The sequence below is a fragment of the Taeniopygia guttata genome, chromosome 12, assembly GCF_048771995.1.
Source record: "Taeniopygia guttata chromosome 12, bTaeGut7.mat, whole genome shotgun sequence".
Classification (NCBI taxonomy): Eukaryota; Metazoa; Chordata; class Aves; order Passeriformes; family Estrildidae; genus Taeniopygia; species Taeniopygia guttata.
The window spans coordinates 12,554,000-12,574,191 of NC_133037.1; the positions used below are offsets into that span (position 1 = coordinate 12,554,000).

Here is a 20,192-nt window from a genome sequence, read left to right on the forward strand (position 1 = left end):
CTTTGAATACGAGGTAATGCAAGTGAATTTATATGCCAAAAAAATTAGTACAAATACCCACATTTTTCAGCTCACAGATCTTAATATATACTACTTAAATGTGAACAGTTGAGTAATATGTGCCATTCTGCAGTGTGTAATCCTATGAAGGTATTTATGACTGCATATGACTTGAAAATGCTGCTGTGGTGTTGGCACTGACACATACAATGTTAATGTCAGATTTTTTTATTTCTTGTGTGTTTAATTGATTTCCTAGCATTTGCTTGGTAAACAACAGTGAAAAAAGTTCTTATTTGGTATTGATTCATGTGGACAAGCATTTATTTATACAGTAAAATGACACATTTCTGTAATCTTTCACTGCTAATCTGGACACAGTGTTCATCAATTGCACAGCATGTTATTAAAAAAATGACAGAAAGTACTTTTTAATCTGTTTTCTCTCATTGTAAGATATCTTTTCTGGATTCGTCACTTTCCCAAGATGCCCATAGAGGTGGCTGAGGGTTTTTTAAAACAGTCATTTGGGAGGCAGAATTATTGTCTCAATGGAGACTTGCACAGCAGTAGGAGGCATAGGAGGCAAGCAACACTGCTGAGTTAGGATTCAGATTAGCATTTGGAAAACGAGATACTTGATCTGAGAGCATGAGCCACAAGGAGGAGAAAGTTTCCAAGGTTAGGAAACATCTCTGTAGGATTTTGATTGTTGTACAGGGAGATCACCCTCAATTTCTTTTCCATTGTCCTTTGAAGGCCACATTTGGAAGGGCAGAGTTTTTGAAGTCAAGGGTGATTTCTGGGATGAACTTGCACACTGAAAGAAGCCAGTAGCCATCCTCTAGAAATTCCAAGTGGACTATTACACCTGTTTTTCTTGTGTCTTCTGGCAGCTAAATACTTTGACAGTGTCTGTTTACACATGTGCCTCATTCCTTTCTGTGTCAGTCTCCCAATTCCTCCTAACTGCTCTCAGTAACTTTCTTATGCAGTAGCATTCTTAAGACATACAGACTTTATCAATTGTTATTAAACATTTCCACTGGGAATACTGGTAGAAATATGAAATAGAGGCTTGCCCAAATAGGACAAAACAGGAACCCTTAGTGAGTTGTTTATTAACAAGTGCATCAATATAAGCACTTTTATCAATTCAGTATGTAATGCTGTCAAGAAGGGATGATGCTTTCATTTAAGAATACCTGGTTTCCATATCCATGGAAATGCATTGTTTGCGTGCTTTGTTTTTCTTTCTAGAAATTGTATCAGACCTACTTTTCAACTATATAATTTTTTCTATAAACTCTGAGATTAAGCTACTTTTTGCATTATATTAATTCTTTGTCCATTCAGTAGTTTTCAGAATTTTAATTTAAGAATAATGAATAAAATTCTTCAAGACTGTCATGGGAAGCTCTTTTAAAACAGAAATAAAATTTATTCATAACCACAGTTTACTTGAATCTGAATTGATTTTCTTAGCTTCTGTAGGAAGAAAAAAACAAATTAAAACATGATCATATGATATTAATGAATTATAAAGCTATTTTTAAAGTCCAAAACTCAATTGTTTTCCCACATTTTTCTTTGAAAAAAAATTGAAAAAAGATTAAGATTTTGGCTCTGAATTAGAAAATGTGTCTCCTTTATTCTTTATGAAAATAGATTTTTCCAAGTATTTATCTCTTGATTTTCTTTCGTATTTAGTGATTAGGTATCTTGGGAACATTAAATGAGAAATTAATATAGACATAATAAAACAATGTCACATTTTCCTTCTTTTAATCTTATAATTTTTCTGATGATACTGCTGATGTGATTTGTTTTCTTGTCAGGAATCAGAAACAAATCAACTTCACTTGTGTTTGAGTTCATTTTGGAACTAAGCTGCAAAACATATTCATTCCACTATTTATCCCTAATTTCAGAGCCTCTTATGAGCACTGAAGATTTGAAACAACAATAATAAGGATTACATTGTGATTAAAAAAGAAAAAAAAAAAGTTTGAAAATCAAATTATGCAAAAGTGCTATCAGCTGCCTTGATGTTATAACAAGAAACTTTTCAAAGAATATCTCAGCTCTTGGACTGGCCCAAAGCAGCTCAAGAGGTTGCTTTCATGAAGCTGATATTTATAAAGTTGGTCCTACTGCAGCAGCATACAGCAGATAAGCAATGGAGTATGTCTGATAATGGGGCTATATGCTGGGCAATTCAGTTCCTGCTTCTGTGATAAAGTGCAAATAGATTAGACCTGTGAGGTCCCAGATTAGTGCACAAGGAAAGCTGCCCAACGCAAACAAGACTGAAACAAGAACACATTGTTGGGATTTCTGCAAGTTAGCTGTTAATCAAGCAAAACATGGTTTATTAGGGCCTTTTAACACGTTTTTGACATTTAGCCTTATGCAGCTGACAGATAAATTAGTCTTCTTTTGTGATTGACTGAGAAAAAAAATACACTGTTCATTAAAAAGATGAAATAGTGTTGTGTTTAATTTGTTGTAGATGAAAAAATCATTTGGGTAAATAAATCTTCAAGAAGTAATAGGTAAAAAATTAATTCTGAATATAACTAGGTGGAATCTGAATGTTTATGGTTTATTTGAATGTTTATGTACATTTATCTGAACATTTATCTGAATGTTTATGTCATAGTTTATTAAACTATTCTACTTTATGGAGGTTGGCATCTTAGATATTAATATTCAAGGTATTAAGAATTTGCATTGGTTTTTATTAGGAATAAACATGAAGCTATTTAGTATCATAAGTTTGGATTGGAAGGATGTTAAAATCATCACCTAGTTCCAACCCCCTTGCTGTGGGCAGGGACACCTTCCAAATGACCTTCCAGGTTGTTTCAGCCCTTAGATCTCCCTGGCTGTCCTGGGGACCCTCTCCAGCACATCTGTGTCCTTGTGTGAGGCCCCAGAGCTGGATGGTTCCTCCCCAGGTGGTGTCAGCAGGGCAGGACCGAGGGGCAGAGTCACCTCCCCTGACCTGCTGGCCACGCTGCTTTGGATGCAGCCCAGGAACACAGGTGGTGTTCTGGGCTCTGAGTGCTCATGGCTGAGTCATGTTGAGCTTTTTGTCACTGTACATAGCCAAGGTCTCCTCCTCTGGGCTGCTCTGTCTCTTCTCTGCCCAGCCTGGGATTGCCCTGGTCCAAGTGCCGACCTAAATTATATTTCTTCTACTGCCCCCCTCGCTGCCACCACTCAATGATACCAGTAGTTCTCCTGATACTCTGCTTAAAGGCTTGCTTCCAGTTGAAATGCAGTTCTAGTGGTTATTTCATTGTACCCTAAGCATTTCTCTCTGATTAGTGTTTGTATCCTTCAAATATTGATGAAATGTGATTTTGTAGAACATAATCAGAGCTTAATGAAACCATACTACTGTGTCTGCTTTTTCCATTTCACCCTTTGAATTAATCATCCAATCAACAACTGGTGATTGTCAGCAAACCTTGAAATAGTTGTTGGAAATCAGCAAAATATGCAGAAACATGGCTGAGTTTAAATGCCTGAAGGGTTACAGAGAAAAATCTTCCTTTGGGTTTCTTAGTTTATATCAGGGTAGTTTTTCTGTGTCTGTTTTTTTAACATCTCAAAATATAATATGTGTAAACTGTAAGTTACTGATAGCAAATGGCTGATTAGATCTGGAACTTTGACATCTTATTGCAAGCACTGTAGAGTAGTAACAAAGTTGAAGCTGAGAAAACTGGTCATGGCCTCCGAGGAAACTATTCATGGCTTGATTTGAAATTTTTTCAAGACTTTAATCACGTATGAATACAGGAAATACATTATTGAAGTGAATATCTTTCCACATCTATCACAAAACTAAACATACTCGTATCAGTAGTATAGCTCTTTAATGAAGTTCCTGTACTGTGTTACTCTTACCAAGTATTTAAAAACTTGATCTTATGATATTGAAATCTGGAGAAATCTTGCATTGACTTTTTATACTATTAACTCAATCATCCTCTGCTTCTGTGAGTTTTTTTTTAAGTGCTACATAATGAAAACAAATTTAATGCTGTCTTTTCTTAAAATGATTTCCAACTTTTCTGTTCTGCAATTCTTTCACTTGTTAGGAAAGAATAATAGAGCGTCTGAAGGAGCAAAGGGATCGAGATGACAGAGAAAGACTTGAAGAAATTGAATCTTATAAAAAAGAAAACAAGGACCTGAAGGAGAAAGTTAATGCTTTACAAGCTGAACTGACAGAAAAAGAGGTCAGTCTTTTCTTAAAAACTCTGCTCTTCTATCTCTGTCATTATGATGAAAGAAAGTGCATTAGGATTACTCTTGAATCATGTCAAGTACTGAAATTCTGCCACTCCAGTGTTCAGCTTCAGAACTGCTGTTTTCTTAAGCATTCTTTATAGTCCTCATTCATACATAAAATATTACTTCAGTTTTTATGTAGTTGTGCATCACAATCTCTACTTTGTCTTCTACCTAAACTTCCACTAGGCTCAAATATTCCATTGCGGCTCTTGTTTTCATTTGTCAGTTAGACAAATAGTTTTCAGTGTATTTGTACCTCCAAAATACGACATGAGCTCGTCTGTATTATGAATGTTTGTGTTTCACTGCATGCCAGCTCCTGTGGTTCCAGTTTATGCAGAAAATGGTGTCTTTTGCTATCAGTGCTTACGTTTGAGTCAACTCTTTTTGGGGGAGGGGGAAACAGGATCCAAGTGATTGCTAAGTTGGCAATGAGTTAGTGTCCTGGTGACTAGGAATTAACTTTTTACTCTTGGTCGTTTTCCAGTCTAGTTTAATCGATCTCAAAGAACATGCATCTTCATTGGCATCAGCAGGGCTGAAAAGAGACTCCAAACTTAAGTCTTTAGAAATAGCCATAGAACAAAAGAAAGAAGAGTGTAGTAAGTTGGAAGCACAGTTGAAAAAGGTAAGTTCCATCTTAAAACAAACAATCAGCAAAACAAAAATCAGCATCCCATACCCTTATTTTGAAATGGTGAGCTTATTTACTCTTCTGGAGTAAATCTAGAATCTACTCATCTTATGCTGTTTGCTGATGCTTGCATCAAGTACTGCATTTTCTCAAGAGGTTTGTACCAAAGCCACTAGTGGGCCTCAGAAATTGTCCTCAGTACCTCTGTGAGGGAATTCTGAGAAGCTGCAAGAAATAGATGAACTGACAGCAGGACATTTGAAGGGAAAAGGGCAGAAAGGAATTATCAAACCAGCAACTTATATGTGTGTGAATTAACACCACTTTTAGAAGTAAACTGAAATGTTTGTAGGATGAGAAAAAAATTAAAGGCTTGTCTAAGAAATACTGGAATTCCTAATAAAAAGAATCAGCTTCTAAAATGAAACCTCTAGCTAGGTTTTATTTTTGATATATTTTTGGCTTTGTTGGTGAACATGTTTGTGATAATTAAGCAAAATAGTCAAAAGTTTGTATCAGCTGGCAATTCAGTATTTCTATTCAGCAAGAAGTGGAAGCAAGCATTTAAAGGAAAACGTACAAACCCTGTATTTTATTACATGGTTTTACTTAAATTGCTGCAATAAACTAGATTTTGCTTAAATGATTTGCAAGTGTTTTGATACCATTGTTTCTTTGACCTTTCTCTGTGTTGTAGTAATGTCTGCTCTCATTGTTCTCATTACGTATTTGATGGGGTCAGGCATTCTGCAATTCATGACTAAGTGTACATCAAGTGTTGTTTTGGTTTTTTTTTAATATTGATATAGTTTTTCATTTTCTGGTAATTAATATTTGTTCTGTGAACGTTATCACTGTTAGCATAATATTCTGACACTTTTTTTACCCAGGTTGAGTAGGATCCTGCTCAGATTAAGCATTGTTTCAATAGCCTGACCTGTGAAGAAGGTATTGCAAATTATAAAGGATACCAGCGTGTAAACCTTATACTTGTATTCTTTCTTAATTCAGAATTAATATGCGCAGTTAGGTGCCTGCATTAGATCTTTAGTTGAGAGGAGGGGAAGCTTTTTTCAATAAACATATACAAATGGAAACACAAATAACTTAAATGTCTGATACCTTAAAAATGCTATTGATGATAGAATTAAAATCTCCAAAAAAAAAAGTTTTTTTCTGGAAGTAATTTAGTTTGCTTTAGTTTGTTAGAATAAATGTTTGTTTACTTTGCACTCCACTTCAGCAGATAGTTCATTACAATCTGAAATATCTTTTTTTTTTTTTTTTTTTTTTTTCATTTAAAAATATAATTAAAAGAACTCCGGAAGCACAGATCACTTAAAAACTCTCATCAAAATTCTCTTGAAGGACTTGAAATCCTAAGTCAATAGTTTATGACTGTACATATAAACACATCATACAGTCATGGAAAAACAAGCACTTAGGAAAGTCAGAGGGTGCCTGGGATGTCTTTTGTATAAAAAGGGAGCATGTTTCTTGTGTATAAATACAAACAATTATTGAATGAAAGTTGAAAACATAATAGTTTTATTATATCATAAATACAGCATAAAGCCCCAATGGAAATTCACCCACCATTTGTAGGAGACCAGGTATTTCCACAATAAAATGCAGTTACAACCTTCTCTCTGGGCATGCTTAATTGAACAGAAACAGTGACTGTTAATGACAGTAGACTCCAAACAGTCATTTTCAATTCACATTTTCTTTAATGAAATACTTTATGTTCAAACCTGTAAATACCCTGCTTTAAAAGTAATTGGTCCCCAGAAAAATTCCTGCACCAGGTTCTCACTCCTCAGGAAAGTGAGCGAAACAGAAACCTGGGTCACTCTTGCACATGTCTGGGTCAGAGGAGGAGGGGACAGCGGCAGGGTCATAAATGAACCCGCGTGTCCCCTGCGTGTGCTCACGTGTGAGCATCCACCTCTGCAGGAGCAGGGGGATCTGGCACAGTTTACTTCTCTCTTTCCAAACCCACTCCAAGGGGCTGTCTCCTTGAACAAGTTCCAAGTAGCTTACAGAGTACTTCTCTCTAAAAATATCGTGGAAGAGGTACTTCCTTATGCTGCTGTAAAATAATTATAGTTCAATGTTGATTTATAAGTTTCAACAAATTAAACTAAGGAATATGACGATAGTACTCTGTGCACGCTTGCTGGGAGTTAGTTTTGCATGAGCACTAATGGTGGTAAGTGCTGTGTCTGAAGGAAAATGTGCACAAGGGGCAAGTCCAAAGTAAAATTATAAATAAAAAACACCAAAACAACTTCTGGAGTTTCTTCTCCCCAGCTTTCCCTAATTTATGTTCTTTGTAGACAATAGGATTCATTTATTGATAATAAAGATGGATTTTATTGAATCTGATTAGATCCAAATATTTTTCAGTCCTATAACACTGGACTTTTTGCATTTCGGCAAGAAAAAATATGGTGATTCTAAACCCATGATTTTACACATTAGGCACATTTCAAAAATAATGAAGAGAATATTTGTACAAAGCAATTATTGATGTGACTTTGCTATGTTTTGGTATAAAACATAATGTTTTAAATTCTAGATGTGCTTATTGAACATTTTCTGACAAATATTATGGATTGAAATTTGTAAAAAAATTTAAAAGAAAAAATTCTAAATACCAGAGAATGGTCAATGCTTTTCCCCCCAGATTCCATAGATTTTTGTTGAGTTACTTTGTATTGCTACTTATGAAAGAACAGCATGAATTACCTAGTAGGTAGCAAAGTGCTTTTTATATATGTATGTATATATAATCTTTATTATCCACTCTAGAATTTCCTCCCTGTGTTGTTCTTCATTATCTTAAATTTACTTGCTTACTGACATATTTGCAGTTGCTAAAGTACTATTTGCCAAGCTGTACTGTTTGAAAGTCATTCTGCATAGAAAATTCAGTATTGTATTAAACAAAAGAAAAGTAATAAATTTAATGATACTATTTAATTAATCTTTTATTATTACTGTCTTTGAAGCTTTGGTGATAAATTGCAGCCTCAGCCAAAAGCACTTCTCGTGATTCATTGCTTGAGACCAGCACTTAATGTATCATCAAAAGTGGACACCTCTCTTTATTTCATGGGTTATTTAACTTGAGAAAGGGAAAGTAACACAAACCTTAAGTTTCTTACTCCAGCTATTCTTTTTTAGGAGCCAAAGTCAACATTTATGTTTCCCCAGTGCCTCTCACTTTCACCAAGGAATGTTTAGAATCTTAAATTTCTACTTTTTTTTTCTTTTTTTTTTTTTTTTTTTAATGACATGTTCTTCTGTGCAAATGCACTGGTTTTGTTGAGCTAATGCTGTTTTCCTGGATCTTTCCTTCTTTTCCTATCTGTGCTTCACTCCTTACCACCTTTGCAATGTAGCAAGCTGAGCAGTTGTTCAATCAGATGTACAATCCAGTAAGTTCATTTTTAAAATGCCCGCTGTAACATATGAAAGCATGAGGATTCATTCCCTTACTGTGTTGTGCTCTTCCTTGTGGAGCTTTGCAGAACACTCTTGGTGCTCACTCTGCTGTATCCATTGTATCCAAATAACTGAACTTTGTGGACTTGAAGGCCATTTTAAGAATCTGAAATGTGTTAAATAGGTACATCCTGTGTTTCTGAGAAAATAAACGTCCTTTAGGTCCTCAACTTCTCCATTAGAAAATGCATGCAGATTTTTTTTTCCTTTTGCTATGCTTTTTAATTCCTCCTTGTACTGTACTTTATTTGATCCTTCAAACTTACATAACTCCTGATTTATGCAGCTTATCTTCAGTGACAGAGTTAATTAGATGATAATAATATCTAGGAAATGACTGGCAGTATTTTCAAAAGTCCATACGAGTAAAATAGATCAGTTCTACTCATGAAAGAGTGCATACATTTAACATATATACATTAGGAACATGGAAACTTTAAGTCAAGAAAATACTGCAATATAAAATGATAAATGCAAAAGGCAATCTTTGAAAAAGCACAGTATTGCTGTGGCTTGTTTAGCATTAATATTCTCACAAATGCCTGCTTTAATTGCACAATATCTCTTTTAACTTGACTCCTTCAATTTGAGGAAAAGCAGCAACAAGCCTTTTCTCTGCAGAGAGGAGTTTCCATCTTTTTGGTTGAGACTGTTACATTTAATGTACTGTGAGCATCACAGGACAGAAAAATGATGTAACTGTAAGAGCAATTTAAAAGCTATAGTTTACATAGTAATCTTAGTCAGAATCACTATGTAATTTGGATAGTGTATATATAGAAGAAGTGGGTTTGTAGCTTAAGTAATGTGATACTGCACATTAGAGGAGGTATTGCCATCCCTGAAGTCAATGGGAGCTTTGGCATGAGTGTCCGTGGACCAGAATTCCAGCTTTGGGATTTATTATGGTTAGGTTTTGTAGTTCCAACCATGTAATAGATGTGTCATGACTTTTGTATGGGAAAAGAGAGTCCCACAGAATGTGCTGTATTTACTTTTAAAGTTATTGGTGAACTGTGTTTAGAATTCAGTCATAAATTTCAGCACAACAGCATTAGACCTGATATTATCACCTTTACCCTCTGGCACAGCTGGAGAAAGAGCTTGTCCTTTTCAGTGATAAACTCCTTTTTTCTCTATCATCTTGGGTCACTTCTGTGGTAGTTACATTTCTATTAATGTCATTTGCCCTGCTCCTGTTTGTGTCTTTTCAGACTGGAGTCTTTTTATTGTTAGTTTTTAGCTTGGTTTTCATAAATACTGGCCAGGTATTAGCTCAGTATTAGTAATTCTGCTGTATAGAATTCATTTGTTACTTCCTAATCTGTTTGTGCGCAATATTCCAAAGTCAGTCCTTTTCTTAACTGTTTTTTCTGCCTTTATGGGGTTAATTTTCAAAAGGACAGCCTGTTGGAAGTTGCAAAGCAATTGGATGTAAGATCCTTTTCCTTTGACACCAGGCAATTGTACTGTACTTACAAGATGATTTTTTAAAAATAAACTTCTCTTGCTTACCTGCTTCCTTATTCTACATATATAAGTTGTAAATAGAATTGGACATACATTTCTTTATGCTTTAAAGGTGAACTTTTTGAAACACCCAGTGAGATTTTATGCAAAATTGATTGTAAGAAATTGAATTATTGACTTTGTGCTGTCATGAAAATATCATGCTGTACTGAGTCTGGAGTTCAGGTGAACCTTTTTCTGAATATTAAAGATTAAATTTTCCACGATCTTCTATAAGATAAATGTCAGATTAAAATTTAAGCTACTTGCAGAATACACTATAAATTACTTAGAGCAGTCCCTAAAGTTAAATGTAAACCTCCTGAATTTTAAGGAGACAAGAAAATTCATGTGACAACAATCTTTTTTTCCCCATTTATTCTTGAAAGTAACAAAATTTGAAGGATCTTAGAAAGTAATAAATATCTTGCATGTAAATTCTGCTGTTCCTTTTCTTTTTTTTTTAATTTTAAGTACCCACTTGATTTCTGTGTATGTTTGTGTCTGAAGCTTTAAAAATGAAATACTTATCTATCCATCCATTTATATTATGCAGAATAATACATGCATGACTGTAGCATAAGACTTTAATAGCCTAAATAATTCATGTTGCATGTCTGTGCCACACTGTTATGATATTTCTGTAGGAAATTTGTGGTTTACATGAGGAAATGTTACTTTTCTTCTAAACCATTTGCAGTGCTTATGAAGCAAAGATCAGAACAGATGTATAATTAATGTAAAAATTTGTGACATTCTAATGGTAGAGTGATATGCTATTTTTGTTAAGTTGTAAAAATAATATACAACATCACAGTCATAATATTGGCAGAAATAGCATAATAAAGCGAGTGGGTTAGTTTGAAATTAAGCTCATCTGCACACACAAGGGTTATCATTTGCAGGTACAGATTTAAGAAGGCTGAAAAATACACATTGACCAGTCCCACATGGTCTCAAGTCCCATAGAAACAGAAAATGTGTTTTCCAAGGTAACAGAGAACTTAGGGAGTAAACAGTGGACAGGAATTAAACAGGAAAAGGAGAGGACAGGAGAAATAGTCAGGGACTTTCTGATTCATGTGATTCACACAGCTTCTGTCTAGAACTAGATCCAACAGTTCAGTCTATAGCCTAAAAAAAGCCACAGAAATCTGCCCTGTCCTGGCAGGAGCAGGGTCAATATCAACCGAGCAGCCTTTTAACTCCTTTGGGCCTACTGTTTGACCTCAAAAGTCAAGTTCCATCTGTCAACAAATCACCCCTGATCTGTACACAACAAATTCAGAAAGGTGCCTAGTTCACATTCAAACACATCTTTCAAAGCCATAAAATAAAATGGGGCCTTATAAATAATTCTATGCCTTTGTCCTGGCGATGTCAGATGGATTCTGTTTTGCTGTTTTCTGGTATCAGCATCTTTGTTTACAATGTGAAGATTCCCTTAAGGGGATTTGCAGGTTAAAGTACCACCTGCAGAAAGCTCTTTGTAAAAAATTTTTATTGTTCTTGCTCTCCCTTTTTAACTAACTTTCCTTTACTTCTTCATTTGGGCAATACCCTTGTAGAAATCTGGTTCCTGCCAATAGTCCAAAAAAGATTCTCCAAGTGCTTTGAAAAGTAGAGGCAATTGGCTAAATTGGTGGTTTGCAATGCTGGTTTTATTTTTTTTCTTTTATTTTTAAGACCAACCTTGTAGTAACTTAATGCTTACATTGATTTATATGTGGCATTGGTTGGATGCTTAATCACATTTAATCATACCTTAGAAGTTCCACTTCATGATGGGGAAATGCAGTGTCCCAGTTTGTGCTGCAGAATTTTCCAAAACCACAGCCCACAAATATGGAATATCATGAGTACCACAGAAAACACAAGAACTGAAAATTTTTGCACCTTAATGTTGATTTCCTTAGCATGCTGTTGAGCAGTGATTTAAAGGGCTAAAGTGAGGAATACATTTATTATTTCAGGAGGTGATTTGCTTATCAGCTGTGCAGTAGGTAATTTTTTCAGTACATTTCTGAGCTGCTGTGTGACAGGAATACTCCATGGTAGTAGAACATTTGGCAGCTCTGCATTGGTGGTGTTCTTGCCCGGTTATGCATTTTCTTTGCAGAAAGTGCAGTGTGGCAATGAAACATAAAAAAGAGACAGGCTTCTCTCCTTCATCTCCATTGCTTCTTGCTCTGGGATAAGAGAAAGATAGAGGTACATGGGGAGAAAAATTTGGGCTGAAGCTGAGGCTTAACTTTATGCTAAAGTGAAGACTAGTTAGAGGAAGGAAAGTGAGTCTTTTCCCTCTCTATGAAACCATGGAAGCAAGGCTGGCATGTAATTAATTTTGTACCAAAGTAAAGGGAAAGGACAGAAAGGTGACAGGGAGTTACATGAAAGAGCAATAGCATTTAGAGAGGAACTGTGAAATTCTGGATTTACCCTTGGGAGAGGAGGAGAAATCTGAAGACTAGGGAAAAATATGCTTTTTGCATAAGTTTCTTAGTATCTTGAAGGTGGGAGTTGGGTTATATTTCTTTTTCTAGAGTGAATTTACCTATGGAATTTAAATGCCTCCTTGCAAAATTACGTAATGATAAAAAAGTGTATAATATTGTAATAGGGTTGATGGACAAAGTGTTTTCTCAGGTAATTGGCCTTTAGTCTGAGTATTACATTGACTTCAAAAATGACAAAGCTAGTTGAAAGTAAATTTCTTGATACAATTAACAACTGGCATAAAATAAATACAAGTTTATCATTAAGGAAGATTATGAGCGTGAAAGGAATCTGTTGCTGACATCTCACTCAAACAGTAAAATCAAGATACTCCTTGAATGTTACCTTGAAACGAGTTCTGGGTTTAAAAAGTCTTATATCTGCATGGAATTCGGGACTGGAGCATGTATTAAAACAGAGGTTTGAAAGAGAAAGGTCAGTAGGTTTATTAGGCTCCTCGTGTCATTCCCTTGACTTCTTTTGGTGATGAAATATTTCTTCTGAATAAAAACCTCCAAGTAGGATAAATAACACTTCAAATCTACTATCTGTTTCTTATTATCCTCATGCTTAAATGATATGTTACATGCAAACCCCCTAAGTTTTTTCCCTACTAATTTCAATTTTTTGTTTTATTTATAGTAAACTCAGACTTGTTCTTTATTTATACAGAAAATTTTAACCATTGCAAAGAATATGTACCTTCTAGTACCTGTAGTTTATATTAATTCTTTCCCAAACATGCATGCTTCATTTTGATCTGCATTTCTTTCATTGCTTGCTTGCATTGTCCATTCCCTGAAATTAAGAAGGCTAAGTAAGTCCATGTCTTCTCTGCATACTAAGATAGTTGGAGGACCTTCAGTTCTAAATACCGTGAATTTCTGTAAAAAATCCTGTATGTTACCTGAATTTTCTATGTTTAATGTGCACTGCCTTAAACTACTTCTTTTTTCCTTGCCTGCTCTTTCAAGATGCCAATTAGGAATAATGGGAAGCAAGGGGTAGGCTAAGCATTGCAGTGCATCGTTGTTTCCATCTGTCTGTGATTATTGCAGCCAACAGTTGAAAGCACTCGGTGCCAGGTCGTGCTCCCATTGAAGTTAATGGGGTTTTGCCATTAGGTTTGATGGGAGCTGGACTGGGCTCTGCACTGTTGTTGTTTTCATTGCCTTCTCTCTTGTCTGTGAAACTCCCACCCATCCATGCATGTGTTTGCCAGGTTTGTGCTGTTTTCACCAATGGGCTTGTTCCTCTGATGTTTCAGGTTAAGTATTAATGATAGGATAAAAAGGATTATTGGGTAAGATGTCTGCTGAACGCAGTTTCTTAGCTTATTGGTTTATCTTTTAAGATCACCTCTGCATTAAAAACAATTTCTTTCCTTTAAATTCTTTGTATCAAACTGCATTTGAGACATCTGGAGATACAGATATATACAACATGTATATATGTATCTGTGTTTGTATATTTATACATAGATGAAGTGTATGTGTTTATATATAGGGAAAGAGGACATGATTTTTAAAGAAATTGCCTATATATTCAAAATACACTGAATTGAATGAATTACAAGGTGAGTTTTTGTTAAATTTGAAAAAAAACCCCATGTTTAAGGGGGGGTCACTTCAATATGTAAAAACCCCCTTAATAAATCCCCTCCCCTTTCAGGACAACAGTATTTGACTATGTAGATACTTTTGTTTCTTTCTATAATGCATCAGACAGGAATACCCATAATCCTTTTTAATGTAAACTTGAACTCCAAGACTGAAGAAGTAAAGCTCTTAAAGCTATTTAAGTTATTGTCATCCTTATCTGTTTTGAAATATTGATTCTGAAGGCTCATGAAGCTGAAGAGGAGGCACGGATGAATCCAGAATTTGCAGACAGAATGAAGCAGCTTGACAAGGAGGCCTCGTACTATAGAGAAGAATGTGGCAAAGCTCAGGCTGAGGTTGACAGACTTCTAGAAATACTCAAGGAAGTAGAGAATGAGAAGAATGACAAAGATAAGAAAATTGCTGAGTTAGAAAGGTAATTTTTGTATTGTCTTACATTGAGTAGCATATTTGCTTACTTGATCTTCATTTCAGAAGCAGAGAAGTTACAAGTGGAGTATGTTTTTTAAGAGAATATTTGTTATGCTTAGTAAAAGAACAAAAAAGGGCTACTTGAGAACTGCATCTCCTGTCAGCTGACTTTAGAAAAATTTAAGGTTTCCATTTTTTAATACTCTTCATAAAACAAGCATGTACAGGAAATGGCATGTGCAATTTACAGGCACAGCAACCCCCCCCAAAAAAACTTACTGGGGAACAAGCCTGTCTTTTTAGTGACTGGTTAATCAAACCTGCCCCCACATGTTTCTTCAAGTGTGAACATCCATCAGTCATTCTCAGAGGTCATAAAAAGTATTGGTAAGTATTTCTGACCCATCTCACGACTATTTAATAATAGTTGTAACTATTTTTCGGTGTTCCCATAGTCTTTGTTTGCTTCAAAAGAATATTTTCTGATGTTGACCAGGCAGTGATTGTCTTGTTTCTGGGAAGATTGTAGAGACTTTCCATAATGAGGAGAGGAGAGTTTGGGAATTTGCCTGATGCCCTTTGTAATTAAATAGATCTTGGAACCTTCTCCTGTATGAGGTCCTGCTATTTATTTGATTGGTCTGTTTTCTTTGTTCTCTTCCTTTAATTAGGCACTCTTGCTTTAATGAAAGAAGGAATTCTATGTTTTCAAATAATTTATATAATTTTTTCATTGTGATCAAATCCGAAGAAAACTGTTTCATGGTTCCAAAAAGAAGTTTAAGTGATTTCATTTTTGTGATCATTGCTATAGTTCCAGTCAAGAGAAAGCACCCATTAAGGGAGCATTACTATGAAAGAGAGGAATGTGTCAGAAATGCTTGGGGGGCAGAAACAGCCAGCATGAAAAGAAGGATGTGGAGAGCACCTTTTACTGAGGATGACTTAGAAACCTTCACAGCTACCTGCTGCCAAAACTTGTTACTCTTTGCAGATATTTGGTATAGTTCAGTAATGGTTAAGTGTCATGAGAATGGAGACCTCAAATTCAAAGTGAGAAGATTTGTATTTAAAATAGAGCTGATTGTTTACATAAGGACAACTTCAATTAGCAGCTGTCTCTCTCAGCACATCAGAGTTTAGAATACTCAAATGTTTGCATCTATTTGAATGTGTAAAGGAGGTCCCAGAGGAACTGAATAATCAAGAGTGGTCACTTTGTGCACCATGCCCGTGAGTTCTGCCTACACTCTCCAAAATCCTAAAGCAGCAGATAGGCAAATACACCACAGTTAAAGGTTTTGTGTGGACGAGAAAGTGCTGCCTTTTCCATGCAGTGGTGCAGGGGCAATTACAGACCCAGACTTGGAATGCAGCAACTCCAGGTGTGACCACCAGGTGTAAACAGCAACTGATCCCCTCCTTGCACTGTAACACTGAATTATTGTGTGACACCAGACTCATTAGTAGGCACAGGAATCTTGTGTTTGAGAGGATAATCTTAAGACCTTTATTAGATAGCAAACATGAATTAGTTGAAAGTTTGAATATTAAAATGGCAAAATTAGAGGATGGTCATGATGAAGTACTGAAGCTTATGATCTCAAATTTCTGGAAATGTTAACTGATTTAAATACTTTAAAAGAGATGAAGAATTTATAGAGAGCAGTAAATTAATTTGAATTGAGAATTATTGATTACAAAACAATTACAAAGAAACAAGGTACTAAGGAGTCCAGAGATACTGGTACACTATTGTCAGCATGAAATCTGTTCCTGTTGTCTGAGAATCCTGTAATGGGTGAGAATTTTCTATTTTTGTATTCATTTGCTTTTCAAATTTGTTATACTCTTAGCAGTGAAGTTTGGGAGCACCAATTTCTAGTCTGTTATTGCTGATGAAGGTGTTGACCCTGAAATAACTACTCAGAAAATAATGTGCTACTGCTGAGTGAACACAGACTTTTGAAGAGAATGTACTGTACTTAGAATGTGATGGGGTGGTTAAACTTTGCTATGGACCTTTAGCATATATTGGACATTTCCTCAAACTTCAGATGTGAGGGCATCTCTGGGGTCCTGTAGGAAAATGAATGTGACATTAAAATGCATTTATTCATTCATGGCTTGCTGGGATTCACGTTCATTGCTATGCCAATGTCTTTACATTGCAAGATAATTGCAACAACATAAATTTTCAAAATATATCAGTATAAATGTCTGAGGAAATTATAATCTAGACTATTGCAAGCTGTGGTATCCTCGCAGTATCTGTTATATTCACATAGGAATTCTTCAACATAATGAGGTGTGCTTGTATAAATGAATTTGAAAAGTAAAAATAGTTGTAATAAAGTTATCATTTACAAATTCAAACAAAAATTAAAACAAGGGGATGAATACTAATGTTCTACTAGACAGAAATATTGACACACGAAGTGTCAAATACTCAGGCAGAAATATCTGCTTTGAGATATGGGCAGTTAAATTTATAAGTGCGTGCTACTTGGCAGATGAACATTATTAATAATTATGAAGAAGTCTTCATATGAATGGTAATTCTTTTGGTTTTAATGTGATTTTCTTGGCTCAGAAACTATCACTCTCCTGTGTGTCACCACTTTAGATTAATATTATTGCTCATATAAAATCATGTTGGTCTGTTTCTTTAATTACTCTCCCTATATTAACTTTTTATTTTACAGTTTCTTATTACTACACAGGAGAAACTACTGCTACTATACTTAAGCTATTTGATAACTTTTATTACAATTTTCACAATTTATCTGTTTATAATTAGAAAAAGTTTAAAATCAAATGCAAGATATTACATTTAATGTACAATGTGCTTTTGTTAAATTTAGCTTGCCGATTTTTTTTGGTTTTCATGATGAAGGAAATGTGGTTCAGGGTTTTTTGGTTTTTATTTTTGTGAGTTTTTTAAAAAATAATGTAAATGAAACCAGATAAGGTAATGATCAGCTCAAGTTTTAATGCAAAGAGCCTCACCAAGGAGAGGGAGCTGCAGCTGAAACAGAACTGTCAGGATTGAAGGAGTGTATAGTTTAAAGCTTTTATTAATAGTGTTAGAATGAGAAGTATGTTTATGAAATGTGATAGAGAGTTCGAATCACAAAATGAAGTGAAATACAGTGGCATAAAATGCATGTTTGTGAAGTTGGGACCAGTAAGGCTGGCTGACATAAACTAAGGATAATCCTTGATACAGTTCAGGAAAAGAAAGATTGGGTGAATTTCCTTATGGCTGTGTCATTATAAGCCATCTAAATAATGAAGCAGAGATCTAAATAATGAGGAGTGAATCCTGATATGTCAGAATAAATATCTCCAGTAAGGACAGGAAGGTATTAATGTCATCAGGTGCTGGCAAGGCTCTGTGTGGAACTCTGCTGTGTACTTCTCATCGGTCATATGCCTGGAAGTTGAATTAAAGCCGGCAACAGGTGCAGAGAGGGCTGGTAAGAAGGAATGAAGTGCTCATGACACAGGAGGAGTTTAAGCAACAGTGGTCTGATTCTCTGGTAATACAAAGCTCTGCAGGGATGCTTGTTCTGTGTAAGTATGGGAAGGGGTAAGCACTGCAGGGAAAGAAGAGTGATTTCAGTGAAAGAGCACTGGCACATAGTACAATATAAATTATCCATTGGTAAATTTAGACTGAAAAGAGAAAGAAAGTGATGACAACGTGCTGAATATTGCAAAATCTTGGATCCACATTTCTCCAGTGGTATGTGAGATACTTGGTCATTAGCTTGGCTAGGTGTAGTTTCTCAGCAAAGATTGCAACAATATAAAAGTCCATTTAAAAATATTATACTAACTATGAGACAAACCTTTTTGTTCTTAAACAAGAAGTTGTTTTTTGTTTTTGTTATCTACTTCTCATATGCAGTGAGTTTATAGAACTATAGATGTGTAGTCAAGCTCTTGGGGTATTCAGACTACAATTAATTCATTCTAAATCGATTTGGATTTGAATTCTCATGAAGGTAAGTCTACACAGCAGTGACAAGTCATTACACAAGAGACAAAACATCAGCATGTGGAATAATTGCATTTTAAAAAAAGTTTTATGGCTGTTAAATATACTCCTTTTTCTTAATGCACAAAATGCTGTGTGTCAAAGACTGATTTAAGGACTAGTCTAGCTGGATGGGGATTGTTTTGGCCTTACTTTTGTGAAAAGGGTGTGTTAGGTATTTTTTAAAAAATAAAGTTATAAAAAAATCAGTATTTTCAGGCTGAAGTATTCTCTTCATACTGAATTAAAAATTTGCTGTCAGCATTGGAAGGGGCTGCATTTAGTGGATGGGGTGGGGTATCAAATCTTCATCTTTGATTATTAGCTACAGTGCTTTGTGAACTTCTAAATATCTTTGAACAAGTTGCCAAATTGTTTAGCTGCTTTGACTTCTATTGGAAGACTTGGTGAATGAGGGTCACCAGCCTGTGACAGATCAAATTAAAGACTTTGTGGCATATGACGAGATGTTTGTGGGGCAGCAACTGCTACCAATATTGATCCAATTTATTGGTTCTATTTGGTGTGTATGTGAATTTGGAATTTGGATGGTTATAAATATGGATGTCTTTCTGCTGTCCACCAAGATACCCTTTTGTCCAACAAGATACCCTTTTGATTTGAAGTTTGTTTTCTTCAGTGCACAGGAAGGATGTAACTCTGCAGAAATTTCATTTTAGTTCTTGCTTTTCCTTCCCTTCCCTTTCCTTTTTTTTTTTCTTTTTAATAATCTGCTAATATAACATCTGCTTGTTATATTTTTGAAGAACTAATGTGTTCCTCCCTTTATTCTCTTTTGCTGTCTTCCTCCCTATCTGTTTTTCTCCAAACTGCTGCTTTCATCCCTTCTCCAACCAGCTTGACTTCCAGGTCAGTATTTTCTGCTCTCCTACTTAATGCTCCTTCCACAATGAAAGTTTTCATTGATGCTTCATTTATTTGGTTGTTTTGATTCCACATTATTAACTTCTGTTTGTATTTTGTTGTTTTTATTCTACTTGTCCCTGTTGTGAAGTTTTTGGTCATTTCATTTCTAGACCAGAAACTTTCCAGTAAATGAATCTTTTTCTTGAACACCTATAACAAAAAAAAGTTTATGAACAACATATTCAATTAATATGTTGTTTTGTGTGAAGATGTTTTCTTCTTTTGGTTTTGCTTGTGTTATCTTTGTTTAGGGAGTCCAATATTGGGAATAATTTTTTGTTAGATAACCCAGCCCAGCAGGTAATGAACAGTGACAATTGTGTACAGGGAGATTTATACCGAAGATCAGAGACCTATTCTTGATACTTTGCCATTGCCAGTTTTACTGCTTACAAACAGAATATGAGGTGGTTCAGAAACTTTTAGCTGTTTTTGCTGGCCAGATTCTGGACCAGCACATAACTGTAAAGGAGTTGTCTGTATGTGTTTTTATGCTGTGTTTGTATATAACCTCATCTAGTCAGGTTTGTGTTTTAAATTCTTCCAGGTTGTAGATTAGTTTAGCTGGCATTTGGCTTTGCACGCTGTTTCCGAGTAAACTTACCAAGTATTACATGTCATGTGGTGGTTGTTGGGAGTAAAAATTGATCTGGTTGACATGTTTTTCTCTTAGTAGGCCTTGATGCTAATTTTCTTTCTTATGCTTATGGGTGGCTGTAAACTGTAAGTTAGC

The 20,192-nt window shown here is 35.2% G+C and overlaps 1 protein-coding gene across 17 annotated transcripts in view; it reads left to right on the plus strand.

Annotated features, from left to right (window-relative positions):
• The window catches only part of ERC2 (ELKS/RAB6-interacting/CAST family member 2), a 404,176-nt gene that overhangs the window by 137,198 nt on the left and 246,786 nt on the right, over positions 1-20,192 (plus strand). For 5 of the 17 annotated variants that reach the window (XR_012057919.1, XR_003962561.4, XR_003962565.4 and 2 more), the window contains 6 exons: positions 4,113-4,253; positions 4,796-4,936; positions 8,350-8,385; positions 13,432-13,461; positions 14,301-14,494; positions 19,391-19,402. Coding sequence is in view for 1 of the 17 variants with exons in the window: in XM_030283350.4 (XP_030139210.1) it covers positions 4,113-4,253; positions 4,796-4,936; positions 8,350-8,385; positions 13,432-13,461; positions 14,301-14,494; positions 19,391-19,402 (554 nt within the window). In the remaining 16 variants the exon portion in view is untranslated. Of the gene's footprint in view, positions 1-4,112; positions 4,254-4,795; positions 4,937-8,349; positions 8,386-13,431; positions 13,462-14,291; positions 14,495-19,390; positions 19,403-20,192 lie in introns of all 17 variants that reach the window. The other 12 variants (XR_003962566.4, XR_003962568.4, XR_003962569.4 and 9 more) reach the window with 9 other exon arrangements.